The 23,781-nt window shown below is 39.1% G+C and overlaps 1 protein-coding gene and 1 long non-coding RNA gene across 7 annotated transcripts in view; one reads left to right on the top strand and one right to left on the bottom strand.

The window, feature by feature from the left end:
* STAU2 (staufen double-stranded RNA binding protein 2) overlaps positions 1-23,781 on the bottom strand; it is a 177,521-nt gene that overhangs the window by 61,139 nt on the left and 92,601 nt on the right. For 4 of the 5 annotated variants that reach the window (XM_080381419.1, XM_080381418.1, XM_080381420.1 and 1 more), the window contains exons 12-13: positions 21,039-21,346; positions 2,091-2,204 (exon numbers count right to left, since the gene is read on the bottom strand). In XM_080381419.1, coding sequence (XP_080237545.1) covers positions 2,091-2,204; positions 21,039-21,346 — 422 coding nt within the window. The remainder of the gene's footprint in view (positions 1-2,090; positions 2,205-21,038; positions 21,347-23,781) is intronic. The other variant, XM_080381421.1, reaches the window with a different exon arrangement.
* LOC308061467 lies at positions 2,211-20,396 on the top strand. Of its 2 annotated transcripts, XR_013927236.1 has the most exons (3): positions 2,211-8,753; positions 8,791-12,577; positions 12,695-20,396. It is a non-coding gene; the product is annotated as an uncharacterized lncRNA (long non-coding RNA). The 2 variants fall into 2 exon arrangements; XR_013927237.1 differs by having other exon boundaries at positions 2,211-12,577.

The raw sequence follows: 23,781 nt of genomic DNA, 5'->3' as shown, positions 1-23,781 counted from the left end.
TTATATATAATTATATATATTTTAATACTAATTAATTCCAGTGCCTGACAAACACTTGGTGAGCTTTCTGTTTATTTGCTGATTAATTTTTCTCTGTTTATTCAGGTGATGGCAAATAAAGCTTCAATCCAGTCCTGCCACCTTCCTTATCAAACACAACCAGTTAACAGCATCCCTCTTCCCCAGAAAGTGGAATTCCTTTGAAATTTAGGAAGGGGACAAGCAGAAATTTGTGAATCGTGTCCAGTATGTGGAACTATTTTGTTACCCACTGGTTGTCATTTGGCTTTTAGATGATTATTTTATTTTGCTCTCAGCTCAGATGAAATCTTTGCACAAGTGATGTGGGTTCAGTAACACAACCAGTACCCCATCACACAACAAAACATTTTTCTTTCCTTTTTAAGAACCCTGTGGAAAATGACTTAACTAAAACCAATGATGAACATCTTTTAAACTTCAAATTGAAGCCAGATTAAGATATTCTAGCTACATAATGGCCCAAGCAAACTTAATTCTACCTATTTCTACACACGCTAGGATACATTCTTTATGTATGTGACTTTACGCAATTTCTTTTCCTGCCAGAAGAATGTCCCGTTTGGAGCACTGAATGGGTGGGTATACCTGGGATCAAACTAATGCTGCACATAATCTGGAATTTCCTGATTTCTAGGTGCTTGGCTTCGAAGGCTCAATAACACTTTTTAATTTAGATGTCTTAAATATATAATTATTCAGATGGTTTAAATGTGCTTTTTGTTTACAAAGTCTTTTTTCTGTTTACATATCATACTCTAGCTTACATAAATGCTAAGACAAAGGCCAACCTGGCTGGTAGCCCAGAATGTAGCTGTTACCAGTTTGACAGGGATCACCTTAAATTAATTGAAAAGTCTAAATATTGTATTTGAGTTATACCTAAATTTTAAAAGGCAATCTTTACTGAAAGAAAAATGGAGCAACTTTAGAACAGCATAAACAAGTTGCTGGATGAAATGAGAATTGAATGTCAAAGTATGGTCTCACTTACCACAGCTCTCCATTACTGTAAAACACCAAACACTTGAGGACAGGAAGTATCCTCATGTTACCATGTAAATAACTAATGGGCTTAGCTTATGTTAACAACTTAGAAACTTCCAATAAAGAAAACACCTATCAAAAATATGGCTAAGAGTGCCTGAAACTTTTCCCCAAAAGTTACTAATTCTGATAATTCTTAAGGCGACTTTTCCTTCTTCCTTAGAGAATCTCAGACCGTCTGATAAATTGTATGGTAAATGTGAACACAGTACGATCTAAAGATAGCCTGCAAAGGCAAGTAAAAATGGTACTTTTTCCGATCTACTGAAGATCTGAAAAGTGCAAGGTACGGTTTAATGTTTTCTTCTACTTGTTTCCTTTTTGGTTTTAAAACTTTAGGAGTATCAAAGTCTTGTCTAGCTTTTATACATAAGAGTGCTGGAGGACAAGAAGACTAGAATGGAAGTCCCCCTCAGTTCCCATCTGAAGCAGCAGGGTGATAAGTAATTAACAGAGAGAGTTTTGGGGTTTTTGGTTTTTTGTTTTTTTTCTCCTGGCTTTTTGCCAAAAGCTTGAATTAAACATTTTAAGAACCGACAAATAAAACGGGAATATTACACAGTCTGATTAAAAATCCCTTTCCTCTCTCAAATACCAGTTTCCTGTGACAGATGATATCTAGAGATGACGGCTTCATCTCTCAGCTTCCCCAGCGACCCATAATCTTCTAGTAAAAATAGGATAGACAAGACCTGATACATACATAAAACCAAACAAAACCTTTGCAGAAACCTTACATCTGACTTCAAAAGCAAAGCAAGCTCTTCTGGCTTTCCTAACATGGCTTAAAAATATGTAAAAGGCAGTATAGTTTTGTCTCCTTTTTGGGTCACTCTTTAGATCTAATCAGGATTTTACTATGGCAATACAGGCAAATCCCAGTGAGAAGAACATGCCATATGAAAAGCACAGGATGTGCTGATATTTAAAATTTACTAATGCTGACATTCTGGCCTTACTAGATATTAATAAAATTACAAGAGTGTGGGGTGAAGGTATTATACCTGGTCATGGCTGGCTTCAATGGAGCTTCCGATACCTTGGAAAGTCATCTGCACAGGAGACAGTGTCAAACAGGTCATACACTCTTTGCCATTTTGTCTATCACTGTAGTGTACCTATAACAGAATAACATACGTAATCTGCTAAACACCAGGTTTGTACAAGGGAGTCATGCTAAAATACTGTCCCTTTTCAACAAGTTTGTAAGAAGAATTCCGAACATTTACATTGAATTCATCTTTAATATAAAACAAGGAGTGTCTAAAATATTCTAGGTAGTCACATACTGAACTGGGGCCAAATTTTCTGTGATGTGTCTGTTGGATAGTTTTTCAAGTGCTGTGTTCTTCAGTTTCTGAGACCTTTGGGACTGAATTCAAGATGTTGTATCTATATAAGAAACTAATTTCAAGTTATAGTTTCCAGCCTAGATGTAATTTTTAATAGCATTGTGTAACTTAGTTATAAAACATCCACGTAAATCATTCTACCTGCAAAAACTTGGCATTAATAGTTTAAATTTTTCAATGGTAATTCCATTCCTACTAAAATCCACTAATTCTTTTTAAGTGGCTGATGTTGTATATTTGAATTTGAATGACAGATAAAATGGAGAAGAATTCACATTATTCTTGAGATGTCTAGACTATCCCTTTCTAAGAGCAACTTGTTCCCTACTGATGTCAAGATGTGCATGTTGAACCAGAATCTTGCATGAAATACAGAGGAAGGTAGTGTTTCTACTTGAACTATTCTCCTTGTCTTCAGGTACCCTTCGGATAGTTCTTAAATCTCCTAAAGAAAGGGGATTTTGGTATGCTGAAACAAAATGAAAGTGAACGTTGCCAGTGTTTCGTTATTGAGAACAGGTTGCCACTCATGCTGAATTGTTGAACTATTACAGTTCTCTGCGTAGCTTCTGGCTTCTAGACAGGCAGATCAAGCACTTTGTTCTACAGGAGAGGTGGAATTTAGTTTATGGTGGTAATTTACATTGGCTATGTGACCCCTGTCAGAAATGGAAAGAGAGATCAGCTCTGCTGGAGACAGACCTTTTATGTTAGTATCTATTTACAACTGTATAGCTCTCAGGCAAAAGTTACATGATAAAGCCTCATCTTGACATTTAGGCTACACAATCAAACTTTATTATTTCTGAAGACAACTAGGAACTGTATAGAGTTATTCCTGTGGAAATGATTTAGTGACGCATATGATACTTAATTGCACACTGTCCATATTAAATCCCCTGTGCCTCTTTTCTGCCACAGGTGTAAATTGGGAATACCTCAGCTAGAGCAAAACCAGTGCTAAACTGGCTGAGTGAGAGGGAAACCAAGTCGGTGCTGGATTTCAGAATTACTTTACTGACAAGACATCAAAACAGTTTTGTTGTAGCCAAAACTAAGATACTGAATGTAAAGTTCTTGTACTGTGTATAGAAATACTGATTTCACTCAGCCCTTCTTAAAGCTTTCTGTATTATCCTTGTCTCTCTTCCTCTCAACCCCCACAATATGTGCCTACTAAATTGCTTGTGGCTCTCTGCCAGAAAAGCCATACTACTTACTTAGAAACCACAAGAGGCCCCTTCACATATACAATGGTTTAACTTTGATTAATTGAAAGAGGTATGAAGGTATGAAATTTGGCTTGCAAATATAAACCAAAGTTTTTTAAACATCAGGGACTACTGTTATGACAAGGACTTATCAAGCTTCCACAACTGTGGTATCTGGTTGCAAGCTAGATAGTCTGCTGAGTACGTGTTGTGGGAATGCGATGCAGAGAAATGGGGCAGAAAAAGAGCATGTTTCTGTACTGCAAATATGACATAGCAAAAGGGGCAAAATCTGGTGACGGAGAAAAGTACATGTCTTAAAGCACATACGCAGATATGGAAAAGAAGCACTTTCTGAACTGCATAGCACATTTGTAGGCTTATTTTTAATGCAAATAATATGGATAAGGTTACACTTCACTAAAGTCCACTGGAATAAAGCAAGGCTAACAAGTTGAAAGAACAGGAGATATCTGGAGAAAAATTATAATTAGTATTACATGACACTGCTATCTGCAATAGCAGATTTGGTCCACATCCGCTTTAGAGTCCCACATAGAAATTGCAATAAATTCAGAATTTTGGTATCTTTCTAGGCTTAACTTTCCCGAATGAATTTCATGATGCACTTTTCGCCTCATCTGAATATATCAAGGCCATTACTTTGTAATTTCTTAGACAACAGTCCTCTGATTATCTCTTGCCCTGTTGAAGATTTTCAGTTGAAGCAAAATACACACTTTATATGTTAATTATATGAATAGTGATATAAAACCCAAAAGACTGGGCTTTGAATGGGTGACAAAATCAAACTTTGCCCTTCCATCAAATCTCTAGTCTACAGAGTTGTCCAGTCAGCAGAAAAATTCCCATTTCTTTTACATTTCACACGAGTATGTGTAATTTCCCAGTAATTCTGTTTTGTTATTTGTTGGTCCAGCTGCTACATTCTCAAACTCTCTATTTTATTCCTTTCTTCTTCAGATTTGATCTATGATCCAAAGTTGTGGGTTTTTTTTTTTTCCTTTGTCAACCAAGAATGCTAGGTATTTATTTATTTGAGCCGGATGTCCAAAACAGGCACTCAGAAAGCAATGGTAGTATCTGAATAGTTATCAAATAGTCTGAATAGCAGCAGATGCTTCTAGGTTCTTGGTCATCAGTATATTGCAAATATTTCAGTTTATATGTCCACGTTATTATGACTAAGTATAGGAGAAACCTAAATGTCTATAAAAATGATTTAAAAGTATCATATCGTCTTAGGCAGGGGAACACGGAGGCATGGCAAATACTTGATTCAGTATCTGCGACCAAGGAGTGGTGACTGAAGACTGGCCAAGTGGCCAACGGTGATTATGTGGCCATTACTGAGATTCACAATGACAATAAGACCTCTAAGTTCTTCAGTGCCCTAAGAGTCAAGAGTGCTTAACTACAGCTCATCTTCACAATAACTCTGTTAGGCAGGTAAGGACACTTTGTGGACAGACATTAAATGACTCATCCAAATTCACTTGGCACCAGCAGGAGCGAATGGCAGTGCTGGGACTATAACCCATCATTACGGCCTCTGGCCTACACACAATTGGTCATTTTCCCTTTTCATATATTATGAAGATAAAAATAAAACAGTTACGAAAATAATTACTATCTATGTCCAGGACCTAATTTTCAGGCTTTAATTTTTTGTAATTAAGAGACACTCACAAATCAGCTCAGTGCATTTTAAGGATTAAACAGCAATGAAATTTCACTCATTAAAATTCAGAGTATTTTATTTGGATAACATATAAGCAGAGATTTTATAGAACAGCATTAGGATCTGGTTGGAAAATACTGGCCAGCATAACAGACATTTCTACTAAGGGTTGTGGAAGTTTCTGAGTAAAATGCAGGACTCCAGCCTCAGACTGTTATGAGTGATTTACATGTAATTCTCCTCCAAGGTATGTCTCACACCACAAAGCGCTACCACAACAACAAGATCCCGGCAATAACTCTAAGTGAGCCTGCTCATTTATTGGAAAAAGCATACAGCATTGCTAGCTTTTCTCCTGGGTAACTACATACGTGGAGTACCTGAGATAAATCATGTATAACCAGCTCAGGAATCCCAAGCACAGCGCTCCATTGTGCTGTGTGGGCAGGACATGAAACCTCCATGTGTAAAATGCAAAGTGCATCTCAGGCATAAAAATAATGAAATAAATTATAGAATTAAATTTTGCCACAAGCACATGCCATAGATTTACTCATACATGTATGCTTTCATGTTCGATACTTGCATGAGATGCAACTGTATATCCTTCTCACAGATTGCTTCAGTCAAGAACAAGCTGCATGGTATGAATATGTACGGAGGGGTACTACTAACTGGTGTATGTATATAGAAATGTATGCAAAGGTCTGAAACAATTCAACAACTATGTTGAAATCTGGCCCTTGTTTTTAATATTTTAAATTACTGAAGAGATGCAAATATTTTGATGGACATTTATAGCTTCATATAAAGGAAGACATACGATGATGAATGTTTACAATGTTACAACTGAATGTGGAATGGCATAGTCAAAATTCTCAACCTTGTATGTTATTTTATAAAGGAAAAACTAAATTGCACCACATAAGACATTACACGTAAAGTTAATTCTATCACAGTGCTGCTCCAAATTTCCCATTTCTTTCATATTTATATAAAAATGTCTCTTGAATCTAGCTTTAATACACTTCTCTATGTGCTAGTGATCTGATAGAAACTGTAAAAATATTGCAATAAGCTACTTAAAAACACTGGATCAATATGCCATTTCGGATAATGGCCATAGTTAATCTGCATAAATTACTCTGTAAATACAACATCCCTGACTTCAAAAACATGATAGACTGCTGGTCTTCAGTGGGGACTGCTGAATCTGAGCATCCATCCTTTTGCACGAACAAGGGCTGTCGTTTACTATCACAACCAAGGAAGGTGAGAAACCTGTTATACTACTACATAGTAGCTAAGCTTAACTACAATAGACTCAACTGCTGTTAGAAATGAGCTAACTGTGCATTACTAAGAGACCGAGGGGAGCAAAAATAAAAGCTACTATTTTCACACACTGCTGCTTAGATGTTCACAGTTTGAAACACAACTTCCGTCTGGCCAAACGCTTTCTCTCTTGAACATTTAATAACTTAAAATAATAATATGAATTACCAAAAGAAAGAAGTCATCTGTGACACTGGAGTTCATGTTTCCAGACCAGAAACTACTCTGAGTCAAAAGCATCAGCAGGAGTCTTAGAATGCTAGACAGAAATAAACTAGGTAATAAAATGCCATTATGTTCAGCAATGCACAAATCTTATGGATTGACAAGCCCGGACTATTTTGTTAGAACAAAGGATGGTATTCCTTTAAATTTGCCCTTTAAAGGGAAAGCACCCTATTTAGTCCTGAATTTACAGAATAATTTCCAAGATTTTATACAGGTTGCTCTGGATTTACAGTGACAAGCAAACCAGAATGGGTTCAAAAATCAGATGTTAAAATACTAATTTTGACTTGGACAAGAGTCTCATAAAACATTTTTCTTTCTTTAGCTTCCCAGTGAAATTCTTGCCTTTTCCATATTGATCTTTTATCTTCCTCTTTCTGTTGCCCATCTACTGTTGGTCACGTCACTGACTAAAAGAAATGAAACAATTCTGTTTGAGCTCAAACTCTGTTCCATGCATATTTATTGTTGAAGAAACTCTCCTGGTGTGAAAATAAATTCAATATACTTGCTCGTTTCAACCATTTCCTCAGAAGCTTTCACGGCATAGTATTCTAGTACTTAAAAGTGTGAATCCTTGTATTATCCATCAAGCTTTCCTAACAAATAATAACTAGTCTCTTCAGACATGGAGCAGCATGAGAGAGATTCCAAATGCCACTTCACATTCTTACTACCTGCTTTACAATTCCATACATTTCATTTGTGAGAGCAGAACAGGAATACAGTAAAAACAATAAAATAAAACTGATGAAAAAATCCCATTGTATGAACAAAGTCTTTTATGAAAAGCTGAAGCGTAGATATAAAAAACAAGACCAAGATGAAAAAATTTGTTCCAGATAAAAAAATAAGACATACAATAAAAAAAAATTCAAAAAATCAGAAAAAAAGTGTTGAATCAAACTGTTTCCTGCAATGTTGGAGTTCCTTGATGTAGTGCTATTACTAAATATAGTATTTTACTAATCTCAGCAGGGAGCTGGCTAACTGCATGCCCGTCAGATGTTTTTAACGGTCACCCCCTGTGGAACAAATCTAAGGAGTGCATGAAAAACACCCACATTTAAAAAAGCCCCCTTGCTAGACCATTAAGGAAAGATAAAGGCCTGTACATACGGATGTGATATATAACACAATCATTGTGTCAAGAAAACATATGTTTGATTAGCGCGCCTCAGGTTCATTAATCGCTGTGTCTGCTTCACAGCAGTGGGCAAAGCTTCCACCGTAGCTACTGCACGGAAGGGTAAAGACACTTGGTAGCTTAAAGACTGACAGTTCAGCAGTAAATCTTGAGCTATTCCAACAGGCTTCTCTTACAGAGTTTGAATAGCAGCTGTATCATAGTCTTAAATCTTCATTAAGATACAGTCCTAGGGTTTAGACTAAGAAATAAACCATTACTGTACCATAAATACATAACAAGCAGACTACAGGCACTGTCACAGGTTACTGTGGTAGTATTTTACAGTCCTGACTACAGTAAGGCAGACATTGACATCTATAAAACCATGTGAAGTACAAATGAGAGTGAAAAAACTTACTTGATCCAGTTCCCAAAGAGAATATATAAAATATCTGCTAAATATCATCTGTTTATCATCTGAGCCAAAGAAGTTTGTATGTCCTTTTTTTCATGCTATTTAGATACCCTCTTAATTCAGAGCTCCTGTTTCAGTGGTGCAGGAGATCTGGAAAGTTTGGCCATGTATTATGCTTAGTCAAGCAAGAGAGACCCAGCTCCGTCCTACCTCTGGATGTGATGTTTGGTTCTAATTAAGAGAAAATTAGCTAACATCACTGCTGTTGCAGCAGCGTACAGGATAGTACAGTAAGGTGCTTACTGTTTGCCTTCCATCTCTTAAAACTTAAGGTGCTTACTGTTTACCTTCCATCTCTTAAAACTTAACCCAGGTATGTATTTATAAAGACAGTGTTCCTGTGGAGCACATGCAAAGCAGGCAACCCTATTTCCAATGGCGGGCATTCAAAAGTGCAAAGAGACCTGTTTTAGACCTGTGATAGGGAAGCTGAAATCAGAAGGTGGGGCATGGCTTTCTTTAAAAAAACCACACTTAACACTGAAAAGTACCTTGCTACCCTGTTCACTTCCTTTATTCTATAAGAAAGATACTTATTTTTTGTAGACCTAGTAGAGAGTAGTTTAACTACAGTGAATTAAAACACTGAATACAATATTCCCTCCCCAAAATGAATAACAAAACCATGATAAAATTAATAAACTAATTATTCAGAAATTAAAACACTGCAAAGCACTAAAAAATAATGTAAACTATAGCTGCCATGTTTTTGGCAGAAACAACTTGTCTGCCTCTGATCCATTCAACCCATAATTATTCAGGTAAGTACTGTATTTTCAGGGAGAGGAGCTGAAGTTAATTTTATCATTCACAGTCAAAGGAAATATGAAAAACTGGCAACCCTGGGATCTCCTGCTTTCATCACATGGCCTAAAAAATAGGAGGGAGGTGCAAGAGTTTGTATTCTGCTAATAACATACACAGAGGACAAGCATGGTATAGAGCATTTGTGGAGGAACCTCTGTCTTGGGCATCATCCTGAACAGCCGACTGAGGTGAGAGAGGAACTTCATTAGTTTAGAGAAAGAAAATTGTTTGGGTTTAAAATAGCTTTCTAGTAACAGCATGAATGGAAACATGTTCTTAACACTCTTTTTCATGATGAAGGTTGTCACTGAAGTGAAGAGTGAAGCAAATATTAACTATTCTCTTTTTACGAACTGCATGTGAAAGCCCCAAATGCCGCATTCATGAAGAGGGAACAGGATCACTGTGAAATTTTGAGTATAAAACCAGCTGCCTGAGCTTGCTGGGAAGTCTGACACTGGTGCAGACACTGGTTTTGTGCACTAAGCTAGATACGGGGCAGTATGCGCAAAGAACCACCTAATCTAGACAAGAAACAACCATTTCACTTCTGAAAATTACCCTGTTTCATTGTGCTCCCAATTCTGAACAAGACTGAAGGAGGCGACAGCCAAAAAAAGGGTCTCTGAAAGCCTTGGCATCAGTCACAAACAGAGGAATAATCTATGATTTGTCTCTTTTCTCTTTCTTCACCTTTTCTTGTTGCTTCTCTTTTTAAGTGTTGTTGCTTGAGAGCTGAGTTACCTTATTGTAACTAAAACTAAACCCTGCTCTGCTGTGAATTCACCACCACACCTTCACATTTTTGCCAGCTGAAACTTCCAGTCTTTCAAAGTTTGGGCAGTATTCCAAGCCAAGGTCCGTAGCTAAGTTATCAAGTCCCATTAAGATTTACTTAGAAAGATTCTGGCAGGGAACGCAGCCTGGTGTGTTTAGTGCTGGCTGCATTATTTTGAGAGATCCTGATAGCTTTTAAACTTTTTCATACTTAAACCCCCCATAATCTAAAACTGGTTATGAAAATATAATTCACATTCTTTCCACAGACTAAGTTATGGGCAGGGATATGTGGGAGGATTTCAAATTGTTATTTGCACGATGCCAAGGAGAAAAGCTAAAATGTTACCAAGGTGACATCCACACCACACCTGGGGACCCATGCAATGCCATTAGCCAGTTATTCTCTGTTTACCTTCTTTCCTTTTAGAAACTGAAACAAAAAAAGAAGCACCTGACTGTTTCTGGAGGCCAGAAGAGCAAAACTTCAGCAGCACTTGAATAAAGGGCCTTCTTCCTTGTAAAAGGGAGAAAGGTAACAATGGCCAGAATAGAAGAAAGCTAGTTTGGACAGATTTCGGGCTGGAAGCCAGGTGGTTGGAGACTTCGTGTTAGAAAATTTACTGCCCCTTGTAGCTAGATTTCATTTATTTTCCTAATTCTGCATACTCTTGAATTAATTCAGAAACATTCTTCCTGCAACAAATATTACCTCCTGCAGTAGTCTCAGTGAAGTAATATGCTAGGTTTCCAAATCTGCTTACCTTTCCTTATGGAAACTGATATGAGAATGATGTTTATGGCTATTTTTTTGCAGAATGACTACCACTATTTTGACTTCCTTTGAGGTCAAAAATAGGATTACGTGGACTAGATGGTCTACAGTCCACAGAAACATTTCTGAAATAAATGGAAACTAATAAAACCACTTCTTGTAGATCTACCCCAGGTCACTGCCATCAACTGTGGTACTGTCTACCTTCCCTCTGAAGTCAGTTGATTAAAAAAGCCCTATAAACCAGAATGCAATGAAGTCCAGGTGCTTAGATCTTTACATGAAGCACTCTCTCTCAAGAACAGTTCTTGCTATCAGCTTGTTCTGTTTTATCTCTCCGTCTATTTCACATTCCCAACGTTTTCTTTCTTTTGGCTATTCATGTATAAATTAGGATTTGGAGACCTTGAAGCTCTTTCCCACATAACATAACCATTAGGTGTAAAGTTGATTTTCAGTGTAGCAGGATACCTGCAAGTTTCTGAGACCCAGGTAAGGACTCTCAATTAATAGGTACCCTGGTGTTGTGTAGATCAGAGATGCCACTAAAATTATCAATAAAATCCTGACAGATCTGCTGCTTTTCCTTGGAGGAAACTTCTTTCCCTCTTAAGACAACAAAAAATAGTAGTTGTCTTAAATAGATGGGTTTTAGCTATTGCTGATCAGTGCTTACACAGGGCCAGGGCCTTTTCTGCCCCTCACCCCACGCCACCAGTGAGCAGGCTGGGGGTGCACAAGGAGTTGGGAGGGGAAACAGCCGGGACAGCTGTCCCCAACCGACCAAAGGCATATCACATACCATGTGAAGTCATGTTCAACATATAAAGCTGGGGGAAGAAGGAGGAAAAGGGGAGGTCTGGAGTTGCAGAGTTTGTCTTCCCAAGGAACCGTTACGCATGATAGAGCCCTGCTCTCAGGAAATGGCTGAACACCTGCCTGCCGGTGGGAAGTGGTGAATGAATCCCTTATTTTGCTTTGCTTGTGCACACAGCTTTGCTTTACCTATTAAACTGCCTTTATCTCAACCCACAATCTTTCTCACATTTACCCTTCTGCTTCTCTCCCCCATCCCACGGGAGGGGAATGAGTGAGCTGCTGCGTGAGGCTGAGCTGTCCCTGGGGTTCACCCGTACCTGTCCCTTCTGGCATCCAATGTGGGGCATGAGGGGTTTGAAATAACAGATCTGATCAGAGTATGCTAGACCAAATTTATAGCTGTTTAGCTACTAATTGGCAGGCTCCTGGGCTTGCCATGGGGCTGGCTGGCTTCACTGTAGATTAGAGTCTAGTGCTGGTTAGTGGCAGTTTTTCGCTCCTGCTGTTTCCCGTCCTCCTTATCACCCTGTTCTGCTCTGCCTGGGAACACACCGATAACAGCAATGAGCTGGCAGGTGGCCAGGGCGCTGCTGCTGTTCCTATGCTGCTGTACTGGGCAGGCTGAAACTCAGGACTAGGGGACTGTAACTGTGGGTAAGCGCGTGCTGGAGCCGGCACATTCAGAAGTGTATGTGGCCATGGAGCAGTCCATGCCAGAGCAGGTACTCCCTGGAAGGGACCGCGGCCTGTGGGTAAGGTCATGCTGGAGCAGGTACATCTGTGTCCCTAAGGGACAGCAGCCTGTGGACAAGCCCACACTGGAGCGTATGTGCCCTGACTGTGGGCCTGTGGCTAAGCCCATGCTGGGACAAGAGGCAAGGGTAAGAGTTCACTGCAATGCTAAACCCTATGGCCTAGTCCAAAGGGACAAGGGACGAAGACTGTAATGTATATACTTTTAAACTGTTGTAACCCAGATTTTTTGTTGCATGTTACAGGAAGTATAGCAGGTACCATCTGAACCAACAGAGGGCAAGTCTCACAAGAGGATGTGAAAGTGCAGCAGCGACCCAACCTGAGCTGACTTTGGTGCCCAGTAACAACATCAAACTGCTGTTCTAAATATTTACCATAACAGACGGAGTAAACATGGACTAAATGCACTCAGTGGACATTTTGCAGACTTTAAAAGGGTGGCCCCTAGTCTAAGGGAATGATATCTGCATATATATCAAAGGATGGGAAAGGGGGGTTGGTTAATGAGGATCTATTGCAGGGGTCCTCAAACTACAGCCCGCGGGCTGGATACACCCCCCCAGGGTCCTCAATCCGGCCCCCGGTATTTACAGAACCCCCCCGCCCCCCCACCCCCCCCACCCCCGCCGGGGCTGGGGGGGAGACCAAGCAGCCGCAGATGACTGCCTGCCACTGCATCTGCGTGCCGGCCCCCTGGTTAAAAAGTTTGAGAACCCCTGATCTATTGGATAGCCTGGGACCTGAGCATGACATAAATGGTATGGAATAAGGGGTGGAAATTATACTGGTTTTGGCTGGGACGGAGCTTCACAGATTTGTGACCAAAACATCGTTGATAACACACCTATGTTTTAGCTATTGCTGAACAGTGCTTGCACAGCATCAAGGCCTTTTCTGCTTCTCACGCTGCCCCACCAGCAAGCAGGCTGGGGACAGGCAAGGAGCTGGGAGGGGGACACAGCTGAGGCAGCTGACCCCAACTGACCAAAGGTATATCCTACACCTATGACATCCAGCTTGGCAATAAAAGCTGGGGAAAGAAGGAGGAAAGGTGGATATTTAGCATTAAGGCACCTGTGTTCCCAAGTAACCGTTACATGTGATGGAGCTCTGCTTTCCTGGAGATGGCTGAACACCTGCCTGCTGATGGGAAGCAGGAATGTATCCCTTATTTTGCTTTGCTTGCACACACAGCTTTTGTCTTTATCTCAACCCATGAATTTTCTCACTCATGCCCTTCTGATTCTTTCCCTGATCCCAGTGGGAAGGAGGGAGAGAGCAGCTGTGTGAGGCTTAAACTACCCACCGGGGTTAATCCACAACAGAAGTCGATAGTAATCGGAACATCAGGCAATACTTTGTTATTTGGTGAAAGTGTAAGCTTCACATTAGAAAAAACAAAAGTATCAAGAAGAGAGAGAAACTGAGATAACGAGGACTCTGACAGCTATTTCTAAAGGTGCTTCTACTCCCTATGGGTAAGAAGAAAACCATTGCTGTTGAGATTATTGTACTGGCCATTGAGCATGGCACAGTACAAACACACAGGAAGATGATACCGTTCTGTAAACGGCCAGGTTTCAATACCTTCAGTGATGACACAGCACAACATCATTCCACACATCGTTCCACAGAAACCAATCTGACCAATGAGCAAGTACAGCACTAGTACATTTGACTAAGACCCAAGGCACCATGACAGGAACCAGAAGGAACCAAATTCCACAGCTTGTTTTGCAGAAGTAGGTATTGATAATAGATGGCAGCACAGTCACTCTCCAGCTACTTCAAGGGTTTCTTGGGTACTTATTTTTAAATGTCATTAATTCCCCCCACCCTTTGAGTGTTAACATTATGGTGAATCATCACAGTTCCCTCTGGGCCTGGCTGTACACTGCTATTTTAGAACAATTTCACTAATATTTGCAGTCTGGTCAATCCTGCTAGGATTGAAGTCTCCAATGGCTTGAGGGAGAGGCTAGATGCACAGCTATATGCATAGAATTATAGGGGATTTGATCTCAAATGTGGATGAAGCAATATTTGCTTTAACAGCCTTATTTCCAAAGTATTCTCTAACATAATTCTACAAACACCTTAATTTTTTAGTATCATACTTCTCCAGATTTCTGGAGATAAGATCTTCAAAGAAACATTTATATAGAGACAGTTTGCTGACACAGCCTTCAAATTTGTTTTATATTAATGATGCCAGGAAGCCTGAGGTAACTTCAAAAGTTTCTTTTTTGTTCAGGTTTTCTAATTTGAATGATTGATAAGACTTTTGTATGCCTCAGAACTAGCCCATTTGCTGGAATTCCAGTCCCAAGCTCTCAGTGGCCACAAACCTTTCTGCAGCTGACACATTCAAGGACAGAACAGTATCTTCCCAGTTTACATTCTAGTTTTTAGCACTTGCTACACTCTCCATCATTGGCTTTAGCTGCAGACTTGCTAAAACGTACCTTTTGATTAATTCATCTGCAGGGAACTTTCAAAATACACTCTGACAACTAACTATAATTACAACTACATTCATTATAATATATTTGGTACATAGAACCCTTCCCTCCAAAACACAGTAAAATTTTACTTGTGGGGTCCCCCCCCCCAAAAAAAAAAGTGATTCGGGGTAATCTGAGGAAAATCACATCAGCCATTCATGACTCATAAGAGATGGTTTGGGTTTTGTTCAGTTTACCACAGCTCAGCTCCATTTCACCCCTAAATAAATGATCACCTGAACACAATCACCACAAAACAATTAAACTTCTAACTAAAACTTTTGTACTGTAGGCTCAGACTGAAGGTGAACAACATAGTGGGGGGCCACTTTACACAAAGCAGTGAGCCACCAGAAAGGCTGAAAGAAGCAAAGAGAAGTTGCTGCTTTCTATCCTGAAAGAGAAATGGAAATGAAAACAATGAGAAGATCATCTGTTGTAAAAACTGAGACAGGACATTGGGGATGGAAAGGTAGTCTATAGCCCATCAGAGACCCTGAGACAGGAAATGCCCACTGATTTTCTGCAAAACCACAGAAGCTTCATTTTAACACGCTGCTTCAAAGCCCTCTATTGAAGCTTTCACTTCAATCACAGCACCCTTGTTAGTCTGTTTTAATTTCTTCCCACTGGCCTCCTCAGCAGGGAGGTTCTGGTTAGAACCAGACATCATACTGAGCATTTATCAAAATTATTTCACCTTACTTCTACTCACTGGAACAATAAAAAAAAAAATTCTCAGCATTCCCTTTACTGCGGCTATTTGAATCTGAAGTCAATGGGGAATGCTTGGGGTTTTTTTCCTGCCCATTTTTCTCCTGAACCTTGCGATCTGTACTAATGAATTCTTGCAATTTTCAAAGCTGATTCAGAGATTCATGCTTTTCAAGAGCTGAAGACACCGGTAAATGTCTTAACTGTAGCGTTCTCCTTATTTATGATGGCTTTTTTTGTGAATGTGACAAGTTTATGGAAAATTTTGAAGTGCAATCCTGGTGCCCAAATCCACAAATGGTGTGTCAGTCTGTTGCCTTCAGAGATACAACTGTACAAGTAAACATTCTGGCCTTAGTTTTCCAGTCCTAAGTTATACTGAAGATCGGAAAAAAGATCCTGGTGTGACGGCAAAGAGCAACAAAACTTCAGTTCAAAAAGATCCTGCTTGCTGTGGGAAGAGAAAGAGAGAAACTGAAAAGGGATAAGCTGTTGCTTTTATTGAGGTAAAAAACAGCATCAGGGGTAAGAGAGGAGGAAGGAAAAAGCTAATGTGAAGACTTCCAGGGAGCTCTTGCAAATTCAGTATTCATATTTTGCTGGGTCATGTAATAAACAAGAACTAATGAAAAGAAAGCTGCTTCCGTCTAGGCAAGTCCAATGAACTTTAGTTTATCTAAATAAGCAACATTTCTTAATTGTGACCTGCTTTGGAAAAATAACAATTAATTGAAATTGTTATTTCAGCCATCATCAATGAGTTGGCACACCTGGACGCAAAATGTTAATGAAGGAAGATAAAGGCAATTGTATCAAATTTCAAGATACGAAAGTTCTGATGTGATGAGGATAATTTATGTGCCAATTATTTCCTTCAGGCTGAACCCTGAATCCCTTATTCATTCCTTTTGTATTAGAAATTCCCTCTGAACTCAAATCTGATTTTCATGGCTGTGTCTAGATTTGCTTGAGAAAAGAGTTTCCAGGCCCAGACTTTTCATTATTAAAAAGAGCAGGAACTATTTAACCATCATGAACACTGTCATCAAGTTCTGACAGCAAATTTAATATTGGTCAAAGAGAAAGAGATCTCAGGTAAAAACAGGGTGGGGATTCACAAACCTTCCCAAATTCAGGCAGGAAGATGCGAAGGTCACCCACCGCCCTTTCCTTGGGAAGCCAGGCGCCAGCCCCGTGGCGCTGCACTCGTTAGCAGCCACAGCTAAATCCGAGAGAGACCACCAAATGGTCACAGCACAGCCTGACCTACAACCGATGGCTGCTTCACACACTATGCCAAGTCTGAAGAAGCCAGACTTCCCCCTTTTTACTCTTTCTGTCAGTGACTATTTCCTTCAACAGAAGCAGTGAGCAGACACCAAGGAAAGTACCATTATCAATCACAGCAGAATGACACCGCACAGCACGTGAGGACGTGTCTGCACCAGGCAACACGGCACCAGACAGGCGTCTCAGAGGTGTGACTGACTTCAGGCAATGAGTTCACAGTGTGGGGCAATAGCCCAAATTTGCAAAACACCACGCAGGGTGCCCAGGCTTACAAACGAATGGCAAGTCAGGTACCTAATCTGCATAGGTGTTTAACGAAAGTCCCAAGAAGCATCTACATTTTTACATGATTTTACAGCTTTAAATGACTTGCTATTTGCATCCACAGCGCCTGTGTCGATTTTGAACATGGTATTTAGGTGCTTTTTAGAATCTGACCTGCTCCAAGAAATTTGCAGTTACATACAGACCGGATCAAAACTATAGTTGTTTCCTTGAAATTCACCAAGGGTTGAATTTCCCTGAAATTTTCCTTACATGTGTATCTCAGTAGTGAGATCCAAGCACTCCTAGACTTGATTTCCCAATCCACCCTCCAACAAAGTAAAACGAGTGCTGGTTTTGTTTAAAGCCACTGTAGGGAAAGGTTCGAGCTCAGTGTCAACCCTAATACAACCATGGAAATTCAGTTTAGGCCCAGCTCTGCTGACAGTTCAAAACCACGCACTGGGATGTGTGAGCCACAAGTAATCCTGACTCTAGAGCATCCAGCAGGACTCCTCCTGTGTGTGCCGTCTCTCAGAAACATGTGCCTTTGCTACCGGCTGGGGAAACGAAAAACATTTAGAAATGCCCAACAATAAAACATTTAAATCCATCAATGTATAAAATGGAACAGTTAACCACTAAACAAATGTGGGGAGGGGAGTGGGGGAATATGAATTGTGTAAACACTGCAATCAAAGGAATAGAGAAATAAATATAGAAAAATATAGAAACTAATAGCAGAGAAACTAAATCCTGTGTGAGGTTTATTATGTAGCCACTACGGAGAAAAAGTTAAGATCTCTGAGCCCTGCCAATGCAGCAAGCCAAGTATGGCTGGAGCCACGTACCAGGACTGACTGTAGGCACTCAATCATGGCTTTTTAATTTTTATGATCTTTGCTTCATGGAAACTCCCAGGGGAATTCCCTGCTGGACTACCTGCAACTTGAGTTTTGCCTCAGTAAAAACTGGAGGCTCAAATTATTCATGTGTAAACAGCTTCTCAAAATGTTTCCATTTAAACAAACTCTCTGAATAATTTACTGCACTTAAATGGTCAGTAAAAATAACTGTAACTTTCCTAATCTAGTTACAAAACAATGGCCAAAATACCACATAATTACTTAAAAAAAAACAATTTTACCAAAGCTGAATTTTCCTTTAAACAATCTCCGGGCAAAGTCTTAAAAGCAATTAACTGGTAGATCGTATTCATAAATATGAAGCAAGCACTAAAAATGCTTTATTCAGAGTTTGTAAAGGCTTGCTTGAAGTATTTGTGTTTAATTATCACTGGTAATTTGAAGCCTGAGCCTTGAAAGTATCCAAGCTAAACACCTGTTTTTCAGTGACACTGAGGTGCTGCTTGTCAATTATACGTATCTTTAGAGTAATAAGCCATAAAGCATAAAAATGTAATTTTTAGTACTTTTCCATACATTGGTCCCAATAACTCTTAATATTAAGGGCTTACAATAGAACATGGCTGAGATCATACACAAACAGTTTAGAAGAATTTAAATTAAATAACCACATTTTAAAGACATGTCCCCTGCAGCTAAAGAAGTTCAAAAAAACCATTCAAATAAGCAAATAACATTTTTTACATTTACAAATGAAACATCATATGAGTATTTATTGATTTTTTAAAAAATTCAAAAATACATTGTAACAGAACAGAATGTATACGTTCTTCAATGAAAGACAAAACTATGGTTATCATCCGGACCAGAATACAAATACATGCTAACAGTTTAAAAATCATTTTGGGTCATTCAGGAAACATGAAACAAGCTAGCTGTTTGCAAATGCAGTAGTTTTCTACTTGGTAAATATGCCTGAGAAAGTTAACCTGTAAAGAAATCTGCTTTTAAACTCTTAAAACACAAAGAGCTTTCTAGGCTGAAATGGTGAAGAGACCTGTGATATGCACCTGACAGGCCACCAAGCCATTTCCCACAGAGATTCTGTTTACTGCTGCACCTCAGCTCAGCCACCCAGCAGCGGCAGAGTTTCACATCAATACCAGGCTTATTCAAGCGAGGTGTTAAAAAGCATGCTAGGATGATGTAAAACCATCGATTACATACACAGTGGACAGGTGTTAATAATAGAGATTCTCTACCAAACCCCTTGGTTTGTATCAGAGCCAAGTAAAAAGTAGTAGTCTAGTGTACGGATAAAATGGATTATATGTTTTGGCTCAAGGTAAGACCCTTTAAAAACAAGTTCTACATAAGCATCTAGAATCAAAGCAAGAAAAAAAAACCAGGACAAACACAACTAATCATTTTACAGTAACCACATACTGGAGGCAAGTAAGAATCAAAACAGTAACATAAATTGTGCATCAGTTCTATGAAAATAAAGTGTTAGTAGTAGACACAAGCAGTCTGACAAGATGTGAAAGTGAGCAGTGAAAACTTCACAGACTGAATTTCTTTTCATCAGAATTCATCTATTTCTACTGCAGGCAGGTAACAAATGGAACTCAGGAAAACTGAATTCCTATTAGCAGCTTAACTCTACTACGGTGAGGCTTAGGCTTTTACCGTTTCTTGCATTAAGAGACATTCAAACTAATGAATCAAAAATGACATTTTAAAAATGAAGACCAAAAGAGAGCAGAATGTACATTGTAGACAGAAACAGCATTAGGTCAAATCCACAACTGGTGATATCTGATGTACGCAAATGTAATTTAACTATGCTGCTTATGCCAACAGAACATCTGACACTATTTCTCGAATTCCAGCAGCCTCTTTTAAATCACTTCCAACAACTGAATACTTTGTAAATTACACGGGCTTTGATGAAAAAAAGTCATTATCAGGCATGCAAAAATTCTAACAGAAACCTCCCATTTGTAGAATTTGGTTACATGATCAGATTACATGTGCTAGAATATACGAAACCAACTTTTCAAATGAAACAAATTCACAACTCTGAAAAGGAAAAAGAAAAAACAAACCAAAAACCTATGACAGGAAAAAGCATTTCTACATAGCTGGTCCTGTCCTCTGATGGTGCAACAGAGTAAAAAGAGCTACTACCCATATGCATGTGTAATTTTGCATGTAATGGTGATCAGGAAGAGGTTTCCTTTTCCCATCTTCCATACTGCAGAAATGACTGGATGTGCTACAGAGGCTGCCACTGTCCTATGAAATGTAGGGTATTTGCCATTGCTGGATACAGGTTACCAGTGCTGAAGGACTCATGTGCTGACCCAGCGTGGTTCATCGTAAACTCTCTAGCATTGACTGTGATGTCAAAAACATTCTACATTGCTCTGACACCAGGTCTGCTCCTAGGCTGCACCTTCTGATCAAAACATTGTTCTACGGGTTACAACTAAGAGGTACAGGGTGGGAAGCAGAGTAACAGTTTTAACGACCCAGCCCAGAAGACAAACGCAAAGTTAAAGTCGTGTGTTAGTACCTTCTGGATCAGAGTCAAAGAGAGGAACCAACGCCAGAGCAGTATGTAAAGCTTCTAATGGTAAGAGGTGAAGACTCTCAAAGAAGTGCAAGTAAAAAGCATAATTTAAGCCTGTAATTATTTAAGGAGAATAAACAAAGGAGAGAAGGATGGCCTGCAGTAAGGTGAATGGAAGGAAGGAACAAAAAAGAGAAGGAGGGACATGTATATTGGTGCAGGGTTGTATCTCCTGGACCCAGAAACTGCCTTGGACACCAGCTAATTTTACAAGATAAGTTACATGCATGCCCACATTCAAGAAGGCAAGAGTGAAACCTTGATGGCAATGCTATGATTCTGGCTGAAGAGCTTCATTTTCCCCCTCCCATACCTGAAAGCCTTGAATCCTTGCCAAATACTCCAGCTGTTTTGAAGGCTGCACTGTAGAACAGGGGGAAGCAGGAGATATTCCTTTTAGACCTATGGCTTCGGCAGTTGGGGACGTTCCATTCATGAGAAGTTCCCTGGCAATCGTAGCTGTGCTATTTGTTGTAGGAGATATGCTGAAGAAAGAGCTAGAAGTCTGGCTCATTTCTTTGGATGACAAATAGCTTACAGTGGTACCAGGGGCTGATTTGTTGCGGCTTGCTTCCATCTCTTGATAAACATCAGGAGAGAGATGGAGTATTCCCTTTGGTGCTGAAAATAAAAAAAAGATCATTCTCATTACTCTAGAATGGTTGAAGTGTAGACAATTTTCATTAACATATTTTGCAGTAGAAAACAAAGTAAGGCTTTAGAAGCAGTATCTTTTTTCCACTGTAACTGCAAATGAAACTGTGTATTTTATTTAGAAACGATGCAGATCTGAAGTGCTCCTCTTCTCCCACTCTTTCTAAGTGGGTACAAACCTGCACCGCAAAACGGTGGCTGGCACAGAATACACAACACGAACAAATAAGTTTTGGAGATCCACACACCACGAGGAACAGCTGCTCCTTCAAAATAGTAGCACAATCGTTATTGCACAATCATTATTTCACTACAATCTTCTGACTCCTACCTGATAAAATAATTTAGGTGGTTATTTCACAAATAATTTAAACTAGCCCATGTCAGAACTGTCACCACCAGTAGTTCTTTTCTCTCCTACCTACAGCTGCTGTTTGTACCCTCCAGCCGCTCTGTTGCTTGTGCGCCAGCACCAGCACGTCTAGGACAGTGCAGTGATGCTCACGAGAAGGAGATGCTGGAGGCAGAAGAAGGGCAGGACAGCTTCTTGCAGTAGCAGCACTGCCTCAAGTGATGGCTTAAAGTTTTTGATTAATTACAATGGCAGCCTGTGCTTAAATAACCTTAAATTGCCCTGCAGCCACATGGTTACTGTGCTAATGACTCTTATGTGACTGATTGCTCTTCAGTGGAATGTATTTATTTATCTATTTAGCTGCATATATGGCATTCTATAGTTTGCAAACAGCTACTTGCCTTGGACAACATTTATACTGAACAAGGAAAGCATGTATGTATCATCATTAATATCAATAGGAGTTAGGGTAAACATTAAAAATACGTAAATCTATTTATGTGAATTACTTGTAAATATTTCCACTGACATGTAAATCAGGGACAACTTGTCTACATTTCAAAATTTTTAATATGTTTTTAGAAAACATCTTAATCCTAAACCTGCTTGGAAACAGAAATACATATTTGATCACTTTTGCTGATATTCCTGTGCATGGAAATGTGCAGAATTAAGTCTGAAGTTTGCTAGTTCTCATATACGATGAAGCATTTGTTGGAAACATGAGTACCTGGTTTGCCGATAGAAAAGGAAAACCTCTTTCTTATTATTAATAAATTGAAAAATGAGCTTGAAATGTGTAATTTCACATTAATAGCATACTTGAATCTTCTAGCATATATCTGAAAACAACATGGGTGAACCTGAGCCATATGGCATTCCATTCTAGGGATGATAAACCTGTTTGTTAGCTGATTTAGTAATCCCAAGAGAAATCAAGAGTTCAATGCTTAATCCATTTGCAGTACATATTAAATTAATCTCAGAATGGAGAATAAATTAAAGAGGAGATGAAAATTAATTTCCAGTTACCTAGAAAGGATTCCTCTAATCCCAGTAGTGCAAGTACTATTTTAAATAAAACGACTACCACAAGAAGACTCAAAAAATATTACCAGTAATTAATACCCTCATTTCAACTACACGGTGAAAATTGAACTTCCTCACTGCTGACTCAGCAAACTGCTTACAGGTGAATCTTTTAATTGATTTACACTTTCAGCTTTTAAATTAATATTGCTTTCAGAAACCTTACACTATTCACAAAGATGTATCTGTTATTCATCTGATTCCTCTCCCCACCTACCTTCATGGGGCTGGGGAGCCTGGCTGCACCCTGAACTTTGACTTTAAAGGTGTTTTACCCAGTCTCACAATTGGTTCCAAAGCCAGTGGACCCTGAGTTGAACTCTAGAGCTCAGCACAAATGCAAGAAATGCTACCGGGAAAGATAGAGGATGGGGTCCCTATAATTTCTTTTTCTGCATTTGGGACAATTTAGAATATAACCTTATAGATAACAACAACTGTGTAAACACACAACATTATTTTATAGTGCATAATCACTGTATAGTAGAGTGATTTTATACCATCCTTCTGAGGCTATAACCTCCAAGACTATCACTGCTCATATTTTTAAATAGTCTTATTTAAGAGGTAACATACATGAAAATTAAAATAGATAATATAGATATTGATAGCTGATGTTAGGTTACAAAGCCAAACAGCAACAATAATATTGAGTGGCAGGTGTTCACCACCTCCTAAGACCTGCCCACTGTAAAACTAATTTCCTACAAATATTTGAGATACAGAAATGAAAACTGAACAAAAGATAAAACAGTATACTTGTTCAGAACTAATATGATAATAGCTCCCCCAAATCAATTTTATAAAAACAGAGTACAATGTTAACTTAAAAAAGGCTTAAAGAAGTTTAAAATCAAGTCCAGTACTGCAGATGTCTGTTCCATTGATGTAATATTACTTAAAACAAACAGTTTACATGCTTTCTCAGCCATTTCACTGTTTTTACATGATCCACCCA

This window comes from Falco punctatus, assembly GCF_963210335.1.
Source record: "Falco punctatus genome assembly, chromosome: 3".
In the NCBI taxonomy this organism is placed as follows: Eukaryota; Metazoa; Chordata; class Aves; order Falconiformes; family Falconidae; genus Falco; species Falco punctatus.
This window is presented reverse-complemented; position numbering and strand designations above follow the sequence as displayed.